Source organism: Rattus norvegicus, chromosome 10, assembly GCF_036323735.1.
Source record: "Rattus norvegicus strain BN/NHsdMcwi chromosome 10, GRCr8, whole genome shotgun sequence".
In the NCBI taxonomy this organism is placed as follows: Eukaryota; Metazoa; Chordata; class Mammalia; order Rodentia; family Muridae; genus Rattus; species Rattus norvegicus.
The window spans coordinates 34,649,814-34,664,485 of NC_086028.1; the positions used below are offsets into that span (position 1 = coordinate 34,649,814).

The 14,672-nt window shown below is 45.7% G+C and overlaps 1 protein-coding gene across 1 annotated transcript in view; it reads left to right on the forward strand.

The window, feature by feature from the left end:
- Gfpt2 (glutamine-fructose-6-phosphate transaminase 2) overlaps nucleotides 1–12,607 on the forward strand; it is a 46,275-nt gene extending 33,668 nt beyond the window's left edge. Inside the window, exons 14-19 of the mRNA NM_001002819.2 lie at nucleotides 248–405; nucleotides 703–817; nucleotides 3,507–3,634; nucleotides 6,614–6,781; nucleotides 9,060–9,221; nucleotides 11,720–12,607. Coding sequence (NP_001002819.2) covers nucleotides 248–405; nucleotides 703–817; nucleotides 3,507–3,634; nucleotides 6,614–6,781; nucleotides 9,060–9,221; nucleotides 11,720–11,764 — 776 coding nt within the window. The 3' untranslated portion in view covers nucleotides 11,765–12,607. The remainder of the gene's footprint in view (nucleotides 1–247; nucleotides 406–702; nucleotides 818–3,506; nucleotides 3,635–6,613; nucleotides 6,782–9,059; nucleotides 9,222–11,719) is intronic.
- The last annotated feature ends 2,065 nt before the right edge of the window (nucleotides 12,608–14,672 follow it).

Sequence of the window (14,672 nt, forward strand, 5' to 3'; positions counted from 1 at the left end):
AAGAAGGAGAAGAAGAAGAAGAAATAATGCTATATAAATAGTAATGAAATTCAGTCTAAGAAACAACAGGAGAGATGCTGAGCCTGGGCTTTCTTTTTCAAAGGTTGGCCAGGCTTTGAATTTCCAAGTGGGATGAGTAGGGCAGAATGAAGGAGGAAGGGGAGTGGGGGAGAAGAGGATGCTCGATAGCCTAACACCAGCACTTACAGCGTCCCACAGTTCACTCACAGCATCTCCCTTGTTGCAGGAGAGACTGCAGACACGCTCCTGGCGCTGCGATACTGTAAGGATCGCGGTGCGCTGACCGTGGGCATCACCAACACCGTGGGCAGCTCCATCTCCCGAGAGACCGACTGTGGCGTCCACATCAACGCAGGGCCCGAGATTGGGGTGGCTAGCACCAAGGTAGTTGCATTCTCCAGGGAGAACCTGGGGCGGGGGAGGGGGGAATGGGGTAGCATGAAGATATGGGTACCCTTGCTATTGCACCTGGTTCTTCACCTCCCCCCCCCATCCCCCGGCCTCTCTTCCCTTCCTCTCCTCTCCTCTTCATTTTGTCATTATTTTGTCTTTTCCTCTCCTTCCTCTCCTCTCCTCTTCATTTTGTCTTCTCCTGCCATTGTTCCTGTTGTTGTTTAGCTCCCCTATCTCTTTAAACACCTGAGACAGCTGTCTAAAGTCCCCGCCTCCCTTTGTCCTCAGGCCTACACCAGCCAGTTCATCTCTCTGGTGATGTTTGGTTTGATGATGTCTGAAGATCGAATTTCTCTACAGACCAGGAGACAAGAGATCATCCGTGGCCTCAGATCTTTACCTGGTGAGTCCCAGAATGTGGTTTTCTTTAGTTCCAAATCCATTGAGCTCCCCTGGGTCATTCTCTTCCTTTACTCTTATGTAAAGAATGCTGTTAATTCCTCTCTCCTGCCAGACCTTTCTACTCAATGATAAATCCTACTACCCCACCCCAACTCCACAAACCCCCACCAAACCAGCCTAACAAATCTTTCTAGGCCAAGATTTAAAGCCTCAGTTGTCAGCAGAGTAAGGACCTTTGCATCTGACCTCATCCTGCTAGCCCTCCGTGCCAGTGTAGCAAGCTGACCTGACTTCAGTGGCGGATGTTTACCTTAAAATGAACAAAGTTAGCCAGGCTCTTCAAAGAAAATAAACAACTAGGCTTGTTGCCAATAATAAAGGTCAACTTTCCAGTCATCATTTAGAATTTGGAAAGCTTGTCACTAACTTAACCAATTTCCTTTTTTTTTTTTTTAAACTAAGAAGTCGGCGATTTTAAAGAGGTGATTTTTGGTAACTAAATGTGTCCATTTTTAGATTCGTCTAGCTCTGGGCCTTTGCAAGATGTCATCAAATTGAGTGAAAGAGCCATTTAGGTGCAAATCAGGTCAAATGTAACAAAGTAGGGAAATGTCATCTATGTTTCAAATTCCATACTTGCAACTCCCGGTTTCAAGAAACTATCAGGGCTGGAGAGATGGCTCAGTGGTTAAGAGCATTGACTGCTCTCCCAGAGATCCTGAGTTCAATTCCCAGCAACCACATGGTGGCTCACAAACATCTGTAATGAGATTAGATGCCCTCTTCTGGTGTGTCTGAAGACAGCTACAGTGTACTCATATATATAAAATAAAACTTAAAAAAAAAAAAAAGAAAAGAAACTATCCGCTTCTCGTCTGATGCAGAATCCAAGAACACTCCCAACTATTTGAAGACATTTTAAACCTTTCCCTTTCCCAAATATAAATCTTCATAAGGTTTGGGAACATATTAAAATAATAATGACAAAAATCACAATAGGTTAAATGCAAAAACAGATATGTTGTCACCTCTTTTACTAAAATGTCAGATGCTAAAACATTCATAAAGATTTTAGGCTGACAAGACCACTCAAATAGGTAAAGACTCTTCTTGCCCAGTCTGAAGCCCCAGTTTGATCCCCATGATTTAAGAACTGACTCCTGCGAGTTGTTCTCCAGTCTGCACACACATACAAATAATAAAATATTTTTTATTTTTTATTTTTCCCTTTCCCCCTTCCTCCCAACCGCCACTGCAGTCCCCCCCCTCCTCCCAGAAAGGATTTCTTTGTGTAACAGCCCTGGCTGTCCTGGAACTCACTCTGTAGACTGTAGACCAGGCTAGTCTCAGACTTACAGATATCCACCTGCCTTTGTCTCCCGAGTGCTGGGATGTAATAAAAAAAGAAAAGAAAAGAAAAGAAAAAAATCAACAATACTGAAAGGACTAAAATCAGCATAAAACATTCCAAGATCAAGTTCTCAGCACAAAAAAAGATTTATTTGCCCCAGAAGGACAAAGGGCAGGGAATGAGGGACAAAGACAGGAGATACAGGATGAGGGAGAAGGGAAAGGAACAAGGAAGAAGGGGGAAGGGATATTTGCCCTGAGGGACAAAGGACTGCCTCTGGAGGGAAAGGAGACAGGCTTGGCCTATAGGCAAAAGGCAGTTTATAAATGGAGGAGGTGGTTCCTTCTGACTGGCATGTGAATTAAGGTCGCCAAAGGGAACTCTTGATTGCTGGACTCCATTCTTGGTAGCTGGACCTTGGTGGTCAGCCTCAGGGGGAGGAATTGGCCACATAAGGGAATGAGAAGAAGGGTAAGGACTGCCAGAACCATGTTTAGGCCCACAAGAGTCCTTTGAATACCAATCTTCTCAAACTTTTAATTTTTTTCAGAAACATATCAGTATAAGTTTTTTATTATTTTTGCAATTAATGAATCAGCACTTAGAAACGTTTTTAATATGTCATTCTTTCTTTTGTTGTTGTTGTTGTTGTTGTTGTTGTTGTTGTTATTGTTGTTGTTGTTGAGACAGGGTCTCACTATGTAGCTGTCCTGGAACTCACTAGGTAGACCAGGCTGGCCTTGAACTCAGAGATCCACATGTCTCTACCTCTCTTGTGTGCCAGGATTAAAGGCATACGCTGCCATGCCGGGCTGATTAGCGTTGTTTTCAAATCCAATTAAATATTGGGAGCTATAACTCACGAGAACATAGGCTCTTGGGGGATGACAAGAATTTGTAAGCGTATAAGGGAGTCCTGGGACCAGGAAGTTTGATCACAACGGGTCTGACTTGTACTGACTTCGCCTTGGGACCCAGCCCAGGGCAAGGAACTGAGGAGTTCATTTAGAATTTCAGTGCTGTGTCTTCCCAGGGAGTAATTTCATCTCTCTGGCTCTTGGTTTATTTCCTGTAATGTGAATCTGGGATGAGAGCTTATAGCCTATCTTCTAGATATCTACACACATGCTTGCGCAAACAGGAACTGCTAAGCTGACAAGTTCCTGGACGGTATCCCAAACTACGGCAGACCTAACTCTAAAGCCTGTCTAAATATGTATGGAAGCGGTCTCGTGAGCAGCCTAAGTCTCTAAACCTTGTCATAGCCGATGATTTGCCTGGTGGATATTTGGAAGCCAGAGTGACTGGGTTCTGTCCCTTATCTCTTTGCATGGCTTAGAGCTGATCAAAGAAGTATTATCCCTGGATGAGAAGATCCACGACTTGGCCCTGGAGCTCTACACACAGAGGTCACTCCTAGTGATGGGACGAGGATATAACTATGCCACATGCCTGGAAGGTGCCTTGGTGAGTCCCTCTCTGCCCAGCCTCCACCTCCAGTAGCTGACCTCACAGTCTCCCAAGGCAACACAAGGGTGGGCCTAGGAGATACTGAAAGAAGCCAGTGGGAAGGAGGACAGGGCATAGAGCGTTGGAAGGTAGGGGTTGGAAGGTTACAAACCCACTAGGCTCCTTCGTGAGCCTGCGTTGGGTATCGGCTCTCACCCTGGGGTCACAAAAATGGGTGAAGGAGGGATCTGTCCCCAGGGAGTTCTTAGCCTACTGGGGAGAAAGCAACAAGGCATTATTGGGTGAAGCTCCTTGAAGTGCCTGGCGTATGGCAATTTATTTGTTAAAAAACAAAAAACAAGAACCTGGTAAATGCTTTAGAACCCTAGCATGGGAGGGAGAGAGAGGAGAATCTCTGGGGCTCACCGGTCAGCCAATTTGGTTTATTTGGGGAGCATCAGGTTCCAGTGAAAGACCATGTGTAAAAACTGGATGACTCTTGAGGAATGACACTCAGGTGTACACACACACACACACACACACACACACACACACACACTCTTGAGGAATGACACCACCCACATACACTCTAACACACACTTGCGCACACACCACACCAGACAGGGGCATATGCAGACACCTATACACACAGATTGCATAGAGGAACTGAGCCACAAGCAACCCACAGGGAAAGAATTTTGGTAGTTGAAAATTGCAAGGTCTCCACAGATCTTTCTTGTGACCCTCAAACTCCCAAAGGGGACAGAGCTTGTATTCCCACAGCGGTGAGCGAGTTTTTGTTTTTTTTGTTTTTTGTTTTTTTTTTTTTTAATCTATGACTAGTCATTTTGTGCCCTGACAATAAATTCCCAGTGTGAGAGAAAACGGATGGGGCTGAGGCACGGTGCTGGAAGAGCAAAAATGGCACGGCTGAGTCTAGGCTCACACACTTCTCACCATTAGTTCGATGTTTATAGACCAGAATGCTCATGTGGGGCAAAAGGGATCCCATATTCCAGCTGAGACAGCGCTGGCAACCATAACAGGGGTACCAAGCATCTTGGCTCCTCTCCTTATCATACCCAGTCAAGAAATGAGCCAAAGACATTCAGGGAGTATTCCCGGTGGTTGCAGCTGGGAGTAAACTGACCACCGAGTGCCAACTTTCAACATAGGCATCTTATAGATGGTAATTCTTCCCTCGTGTCGCTGGCCTGTTGTAAACACTGTGAACCAAGGATACTGGTGGAGCCCAGATACAGCACAGATAACACCGATCAAGGTGTCTGGGGATAGATCAGGTGTTTCCCTGTTGGCTCTGACCCTGCCACTCTTCCAGAACCTTTTGTGCAGAGATCTAGATGCTTTCCCAGACATCCTTTTCGTGTTTCTATGGCGGCTTCCTTACACAGGTTTAAATGACTTAGTCATTGGCCTCTGAGGATGAACCCAGCCTTGAGCCACAGTCTGCTGTGCTATGCAAGGATGTGTAAAGTGGAAAATCCCAGCTCTCTATGCCTGCTTGGCTCTAGATAGTACAGACCCATCCTGTAGCTGTCCTTAGCAAGGAAACACCTCTCGCTTTGAACATTGTAAGATTAGGGGACTATATGCTTCACAATGAAAGGGACAGAGACTAAATCTATGAGTCAGTTACTTCCCTCCTTGCCAAGACAGACCTGATAAAAGCAACTTGAGGAAGAGAAGCGGTTGTTTTGCTCACAAGACGAGGGTACAGCCCATCGCGGTCGAGAAGGCACGAGGTAGCCGGCCACACTGTCCACCATCAGAGAGTACCAAGAGACGGATGCGGCCTTCAGCTTACTTCCTGCGTTTTATTCTGTTCAGGAACCCCAGCCCATGGAACAACCTCACCCATACTTAGGGCAGGTCTTCGTTGTGAACCCAATCTAAAAACCGTCTCACGCACATGCCCAAGGGGTTTTGGGGGATTTTTTTTTTTTGTGGAATTTTAAATTCCCACCACGTTAAGTATAAAGATCAGCCAATGTACATCTTACATCAGTCGGTCCCTGCACTGTGAACTGGGCTTACTTACAAGAGTCTGACTCCTGCCTACGGAACAGAGCACCAGGCATACAGGGACACAGAAGAGGCAAAGACTGGGCAGGGTGAACTTTGAGCCTCTCGATGGTTCTGCTCTCTGGCTGTGGGGGTCAGCGGCGGCGGCAGAGCATCGCTGATGAAAGATACACATTCAGCTGTGTCCCCAAGTTGGTCTTTGAGGAAAGAAAGGAGTGTTTAGGGCTGCTGCTGGCACAAGTCAATGGTCCCTGTGTGGTCACTTGGAGGCCAGCACTCCAGCTGTCTGTGGTCTCCAAGAAGGAACCTCATTCCTCTCGGGGTTTGCCTGACCCAAAATAACTAACTAGTTCTAGACACGTAAGTGGAGGCATATTTTCTTTAACATTCTCATCAGTGCAATGATGAAGACTTAGGGGGTGAGTGAAAGTGTATGTACCTGCACGAGGGGGAAAAATTCAATTAATAACCCACAATGTGGGAATTTACTAGATAGGTCAATCTAAGCAACTGTCTTAGATGTGATTAAGGATCTAAAAATGGGAGAATGGTTAACCAGCTAATTGAATAAAGGCATATCTAAGCAGAACACAATGCCACCATTATCTGTGGTGACCGGGAAGGCCACGTGGCTCGCCAAGGGGGTGGAGGTGGGGGTGAAGGCAAACCAGACTGGGTGGATGGCTGTGCATGGGACTGAAGAGAGGTGTCGCTGTTGTGCCTGGGGACTGCAAAGTTACTATCTGGGCTTTGTTCGGCAGCCCATCCTCTCTCCTGACCCGGAGCATCCCTCGATGCTGTTGACCCATCTATATATACGCCTGTCTGCCTTGAGACCTTCAGTTCTTATCCTCTAGATGACCTCGCTCTTCCAGCTTCCCTCTGTCCCACTGCCTTCTGTATGGCAGCCCCTGCCTCCCCAGTGTGAACTGATCCCAACTTGTGTCTCCCTAGAAAATTAAAGAGATAACCTACATGCATTCAGAAGGTATCCTGGCCGGAGAGCTGAAGCACGGGCCCCTTGCTCTCGTCGACAAGCAGATGCCAGTCATCATGGTGATCATGAAGGATCCTTGCTTTGCCAAGTGCCAGAATGCCCTGCAGCAGGTCACTGCCCGCCAGGTGAGGGCTCTCTAAGGGCACTGGCATCTGTACCACACATGCCCATCTCAGGCAATGCCATCATCACTGGCTGCTGTTTGGGGATGTGACCATGCCCTGTTCTGACCACTTCTGTTTACATTTATTTTTTAATGTGGAGGAGGGGCGGGTCTATGCCAGGTGGATGTGTGGAGGTCAGAGGTCAGCTTGCGTGAATGACTTCTCTCCTCTTACCGTGTGGGTCCTGAGGCTGGAATTCAGGTCTTCAGGCTCATTGGCTGAGATATATCTGCTGGGTCATCTTACTGGCCTATTGGGCCCTTTTGAATACCATGCAAGTCTGGCAGGGAACTAGTGAGCCTGAGGTCATATCCTCCAGGTCCTTAGTGAGGGCCAGTGACCAGTCTCTCTCTGAGCTACCCTGGATCCTAGGACTGGAGACAGAGGAGTTGCTTCTAAGGCAGCATCTTAGGGGAGGAGTTTCCTCCCAAGGTTGCTGTAATGTAAATTTAAGGCTAACTTTGCAGAGTTCAGTCAGTCTTCAGAGAGTAAGTACATAGTTCTTCATAAGACTGGCCTCCCATCGGAACCCACACATTAGGAACTTATGGGCACCCAAACCTGGTTGCAAATTTGGAGGTTCCCCAAACCCCTCATGTTCAGTAACTCTCTGGAGCAACTCACAGGACCTGGGAAAGTGTAGTGCTTACCATTAAAGTGTTATTAGGGCCCGCCCCAGAGGAGCGAGCCGTGGTGTGAAGGTCCAAGATGTCCTTTTAGTGAGTGCCCTTCCAGGTACGTTGATGCCTGTCACCAGGGAGCTCCCTTGAGCTCCTTCCAGACTTTCCTTGTGGTTTCCTTACGAAGATGCGATGACTGGATCATTGACCATGTGCTAGGACTTGCTCTGCAGCCCTGCTTCTGTTTTTGGTGACTCAAAGCTCCAACTTTCTAATCACGGTTTATCTTTCGAGTATAGTCAAGTCCCCGTCCTGAAACTGAATTATCTTGATAGCAATAAACTCAAATATAGTCCAAGGGGCCCAGTGTGAGTAGTGACACTTCTGTTTGCTCATCTGTCCGAAGGTAGATTGGCTCCCTCCCAGGAACTAACCAGCCAGATTGATTATTTCTCTGGCCTCGTGGAGATAGGAGGGCAGAGACCACTTAGGTTCACGAAGTCACAGGTAGGCAAATTCCAGTAAAGTGCTTAAGCCAGCCACTGCCACATAGATCTCAGCGCAGTGGTTAGAGAGCTAGTATAAAGACGCAATTGGGTCATTTCCTACTGAGATCCCTCTCAGTGCTTCCCATCAGACTACAGTGACCTCTCCCATTCCACAGAATGGAACCGCTTGCCACACCCCACTGAGTTCCAGGAGTTCTACCTGCCCTGATTCTCACTCATGCCAAGCTCACTCTTTCCTCTGAGCCTTTCTTTGCACTGGTTGCTTGGGGGGGGGGGGGGGAGAGAAGCTTTTAACGAAAGTAGCTTCATAATCCAATGTGAAGAGCTACCTAGCTCTTTCTATGAGGCCAAGGCCGGCTTGAACTTGCTGTGTAGACCTGGTTTGCTTGGCTCTGCCCTCCCAAGCTTCCTTAGTTACTTCTCAGTTGTTGTGATAAAACACCTTGATAAAACCCAATTTATTTGGGTTCATGGCTCAAGGATATAGTCCATCATGGTAACAGGAGTTTGAGGAAGTGGCTAGTCAAACTGCATTTTCTGGTCCTCAGTTTAATTTCTCCTTTCTATGCAGTCCAGGACCCAAGCCAAGGGAATGGCGCCACCCACTCTCAGAAGGCATTATCGCATCTCAATTGACATAATCTAGATAATCCCATGCAAATGTGCTTGGAGACCTGTCTCCTAGGTGATTCTAGATCTGGTCAAGTTGACAGTCAATATTAACATCATATAAAACTTATCACTTCCCCACACTCATGTTTTATTGCCCCTGTGGCATATACCCAAGATTCATCTTTGCTCGTGGTTCTGTTTTCATCGCTCGATTATGAAGAGTTAGGGGTAGATCAGGACAAGGCATCTGTGACTGACCCCAGTCAACAAATGGATGCTGAATGACGGTGCAGGGTGCTGTCACCTGACCAGGAAAGGGGAAGAAAGACATCAAGAAGCACAGCTGTCCTTTATACGTGGCAATCACATGACCTGACTGGTAACGTCACCACTCTAGCAGCACTGACTCCAGAAAATTCCAGGAACTGTACTTGGCTCAAGAGAGGGTTTGCTTCTCTCAGAAACGAGGTATTTTATGATCCCCTCTCTCTGCTTTAGGGTCGCCCAATCATTCTGTGCTCCAAGGATGACACGGAGAGTTCCAAGTTTGCATATAAAACCATTGAACTTCCCCACACGGTGGACTGTCTCCAGGGTATCCTGAGCGTGATTCCACTCCAGCTTCTGTCCTTCCACCTGGCTGTCCTCCGAGGTTATGATGTAAGTCTAAAGTTCGCATAAGCACGGCGAAGGGTTGAAACAGAGAGCTAAAGGTTCTTTCCTATCAATGCCTTTTTTTGTTTTTTGTTAAATTTGTACATATTTATGGGCACAGGGTACCGTTTCGATGCACAGATATGTCACTGTGCCGTTTGTAATGGACAAGTTGCCTTTAATATCATTTAAAGTAACTTTCATTTTAAGGTTGTTTAGATTCCCTAAGAACTGCCAAACTAAATATAAATAAAAATAAATAATAAACATTTTTTCAAGGCAGGTCTGGTGAAACACACTTAGAAGCCAGCATTCAGGAGGCGGAAGCAGGCAAATTACAAATGTGAGGCAGCCCGTGCTTCAAAGAGAAACAAGAAATTACTACTGTATCAAAGTTCTGTTTCTTCCTTGTATTATAATTTTTTTCATCTTTATGAATGTGTTAGGTGCAACATTCAACTGTTGTACAGTATTCCTCTGAAATCTTTTTTACTTTTATGTTTTTATTTATGTGCCTCTATGTGTGTCTATGCAACAATATGCTCCACGTACACCATTCCCCCAGAAGCCCAAAGAGGCCATCAGATGCCCCTGGAACTAACGTCCTAGGTGGTTATGAGCCACTGATGTGGCTGCTGGGAACCTAACTATGATTTCTCTGGTAGAGCAAAGCACCCTTAACCCCTGAGACATCTCTGTGACCGCCATTACAGGCTTTTAGCATGGTTTTCTGAATAATGGCTGAAGAGGCTGCTGTCTCCAGTTTTCCATTTTTATGAATAATACCACAGTGATCATGTTTGTGTGCACATCTCTGTCCCACATTTAAGATCTAGCATTGTGGAGAAAATGAGTTGACCTTCTGAGACTGCTAACATGCAGATTATACCTCAGAAAAGAAATGATTTATCTCACCAGCAAAGGTTTAAGAACTAACTCACTGTGTAAAAAAATGAAAATAGATGCTGTTACAATTTTATTTTGAGAAGCCTGTAAAACTATAATAAACTAAAGAACAATATCCCAGACACACCTAAATGTATATCATCAAATTGATACTTGATAACTTTTTGTTGTATTTGTTTCATTTTTTCTTAACATATAAATAAAACATCTTTTTGCAGACCAGTGGAAGCCCACTCTATTACCCATCTCCAATCATATTTCCTTCTCAGTCTCTAAGTAACAGTCTTGCAAAATCATGTGGACTCTTCCAAAAACACGATTTTTTTTTTTTCGGAGCTGGGGACCGAACCCAGGGCCTTGTGCTTGCTAGGCAAGCGCTCTACCACTGAGCTAAATCCCCAACCCCACGATTTTTTTTTATTAATTAATTTTTCTGGGGTTGGTGGCAAACCAAGGTCTTACATATGATATGCAGACACTCTCTCTGAGTTACATCCCTATCCTAAAAGGTAGATTTTGTTTGTTTCTTTGTTCTTTTTATTTTCTTTTTACTGAAGCTTTGTTCTTTGGTTTGGTTTGGTTTGGTTTGGTTTGGTTTGGTTTGGTTTGGTTTGGTTTGGTTTGGTTTGGTTTTACAAGCCAGAGTTTCTCTGTATACCCTGGACTGTCTTGGCTCTCTAGACCATCTGGCCTCAAACCTCACAGAGATCCACCTGCCTCTGCCTCCCGAGTGCTGGGATTAAAGGTGTGCACCACCACTCGTTGAAGCTTTCTTCTTAATTGTATATATGCCTGTGTGGTTTGAGGTTCGTGAGTACTTGAGTGCAGAAACAGCATGTTACCAGCACCCGTGAGATACTGAACAAATCTCTATGTGGTAGAGGCTGGCCTTGAACTTCTGATCCTTCTACCTTCTAGGTTTCCTTGCAGAGGCTAGAAGAGTGCCTCAGTTCTGCTGGAGATGGAGTCACAGGCAGTTGTGACCCATCTGATAGAGGGGCTAGGAACTGGGGCCCTCTGGAAGACCAATAAGATATCTGTTAGGCTGTCTCTCCAGCCCCTGCTTCTTCATTTTGATAGGCTCTTGCTTTGTAGCTCAAACCTAGCCTGGGATTTGTTATATAGACCTTGATTGCCTGCAGTCAAGTCTGTCGGCCTCCGCCTCCCGAGTGCTGGGATTACAAGAGAGCACCATCCTATGTGTACCTGAAAAGTGACCTTTTAGCAGCACCCACCAAGCTACCTGTTTTTAAATATATTGAATAACACAACATGCCAAGTCATGATAAATGTTTATTGAGTGAAGTAAATGCTGGACAGTTGAAGGAAGCTTCTTGTAATAAGGAATCCATGTTCAAAATGGAGGTGTTTAGGTACATTATGGTTGGAGATGATCGGGAAGAAACAGCTTGTTACTGACACTGTGAGATACTGAACAAATGTGGTAGAGGCTGGCCTTGAACTTCCGATCTTCCTGCTATCCAAGTGTGTGTACATCTGTGCCTGCCTTAGGAGGTGCAGGAACCCATGGCTTTTCATGCTAAGCAAGGACCTTATCAAGTGAGCTTCACCTTTTGCCCTCCTATCTTTCTTTTTAGGTTGACTTCCCGAGAAACCTAGCCAAGTCTGTCACTGTGGAATGAGAACAGGACTTCCACGACAAGACCATCATCACCCGCAGTCTGATTTAAGACCTGGAGGAACTGCAAAGATGCCACGTGGGAGAGGAAGTGGGCCTCCATGGGCCCCTCATGCTTCCAGTAGGGCTTGACAGCTTTGATGTGCCTTGTACCCAAGTGCTTTGCTTACAGCAAATGCTGTTTCTCTGTGTCCTGACGTCACTGAGGAGAAGGGATTGTTTACACACGGGGATGGGAGCAGACTTTCCACTACTGTGCAATAGAGATACCGCTCTCTTCAGAGTAACTGTGAACCTTTTTTTAACCAACACTAGCTAGTTTTAAAAGTCGAAATATTTATGATGACGATTGTATAGCTTTTAAGTTATTTTTCTAACGTGTGGCTTTTCTGTAGCCATGGTAGCGCCCTAGATGTGCATCTGGGCTACCCAGAGTGCTGTCTCTGGGCACAATTGTGGCAGGTGTCATTCATCTCGGTTTTGGACACTAGGCATGAGTCCTGTCTCCTTTCTCCTTATTCTCCCTCCACAAGCTGCTCCTGATTCCTGTTTCCTGACACCGAGTCCCCTCTACCCTTTTGCTATGCTTCCTTTGAACCCAGTTAAAGTCTCTCCTGTCAGTATTCTCAGATGGACTCAGATCCCTCAGCTCCCTGACTTCTGCGTAATCAGATAACGGTTCTTTTTAATTCCCAGGCAGCACTTTGGTCCCGGCTCCCTACTCATAGTAAACCAGCCTTAAATGCCCCACACAAGAGGGTGGTTCCATAGGGGCTACCCTGCTCTATTTAAAAGCGTACACAATCAATGTACTATGCAAGTTTACAATAAAGACAGTGCAACTTTTTTTTTTTGTCTTGTTTGTTTGAATTTGGTTAACCTCCTTTTCCTTAACATCTGAGGATCTGACCAGTGCCCTGTGGGGACATTCTCATCATTAGTGGCACAGTTTAGAAAGGAGTAGAATGTGACCCCACCCCCACCCCCAGTGCATGTGTTGAATTTAATCCTTGTTGAGAGGTATTTTCGATTGCTCTAGAGACCGAGAAATCCAAGCTCACAGGACTAGCTGTTTTGGTATGTGGGAGAGACTGCTTCTTCATCCCTACCTGAACGCCTCTTTGTATTCTCTCACTGTGGAAGAGGCAAATGAGCTCCCAAGGCTTCTTTTAAAAAGCACTGATTCCACCAGGTGTGATAGCACAGCCTTTAATCCCAGAACTCGGGAGGCAAAGGCAAGTAGATCTCTGAGTTTGAGGCCAGCCTGGCCTACATGAGTTCCAGAACAGCCAGGGCTACACAGAGAAACCCTGTCTTGAGAAACCCTGTCTTGAAAAACCAAGGGGTTGGGGATTTAGCTCAGTGGTAGAGCACTTGCCTAGCAAGCGCAAGGCCCTGGGTTCAGTCCCCAGCTCCGGAAAAAAAAAAAGAAAAAAAAAGAAAAAAAAACAAAACAAAACCAAAACCCAACAACCCCACCCCAACCCCACCACAAGGCACTGATTCCCATTCGTGAGGACTTGACCTTCATGCCCCAATCACTCTACAAAGGCCTGACTTTTGTGTATGTGCATGCTTGTACATGCGTGTATGTCTGTGTGGGGGAGCATAGGTATGTACAGAGGCTGACACTGAGTATCTTTCTGGATTGCTCTTCACTTTACTGAGGCATGATTTCTCTTTGAGCCCACAGTTTGCTGTTTTGACTAGTGTAGCTGGCCAGTATGTCCTGGAGATTTCCATTCTCCTTCCTTAGTGCTGGGATCACAGACAGATAGATCACCACCCCATCCTGGCTTTTACGTGGGTGCTGGGTTTCCAAACTTTGGCTCTTTGTGCTCCGCAAAAGCTGGATGCACTGAGCTACCACTCTCCACGGCGCAGACCCCACTTTCATCGCCATTACATGGGGGTCAGGGATATAAACATATTGAGGAATAAATACAAATCCAATAGACCATGCATGGCAAGAGGTAATATTTGGGAACTTAATAATCAAGAAACTATTACTCATTCTTTGATGAAGGCTTGCCTAATAAGGAATTTTAAGTCAGGGAAAAAAAATTTAGAACTTTCCATTCTCTTGTTCCTTGTGTTGTTATTAAGTCCAGAATCTCCCTGATATGTCTTGGTTGGTGACTTTTTTATTCTCTTTCCGCTTCTGGTGTCCTCAAATACTTCAGTGTTATAGCCTTGAATCTCTTTGATAGACGTTAACCTCAGTCAAGATGTGCATACCCTTTAGGTCCTGGAGATTATTTTAGGCGCATGCCCACATGTATAAGTGCAGCTCTTGCACATCTGATGCCTGTGATGGTCAGAAGAGGGTGTCAGATCCCCTGTAACTGGAATTAAAGACGGTTATGTGTGTGGGTACAGGGAGTGGAACCCAAGTCCTCCTGAAGAGCATCCAGCCCTCTTAACCACTGAGCCATCTCTGCAGCCTCAGATTTCTAAGAAAACTTGAATTACTTTGTGACAGAGTTTGTTTCCCCCTCCTCTGGCCTCTCTGAACTAAAACGCCTGTGTCAGAGCTTGAAGTTATTGGATGGGATGGGTCTTAGCAGTCTTTCCTATCACAATCTTGCTTTCAGTTCAACTAGTTAGGAAATTTGTCCCATCTTCTCTCCCTAACTCTCTCTACTACCCTATCTGCAACCAACCTATCCACTAGGAATTTATGTCTAAGTATTAAGGAGCACTGGTGGGGATTTTGTAGAACGCCTACCAGTTAGTTTTCTCTGGTGTTTTCTTCATGGTTAGGATGGGTTTATGACCCTGGGGGAGGAAGAGAAACATTCTCATCACCTTGCTTCAAGGATACAAACCACTAACACCATGTGTCGTGTCATCGTTAACAGTTGGTGCTAATCTTTGTCTGAGATTAACCCACCTGAGGCAGCCAGTGCCAG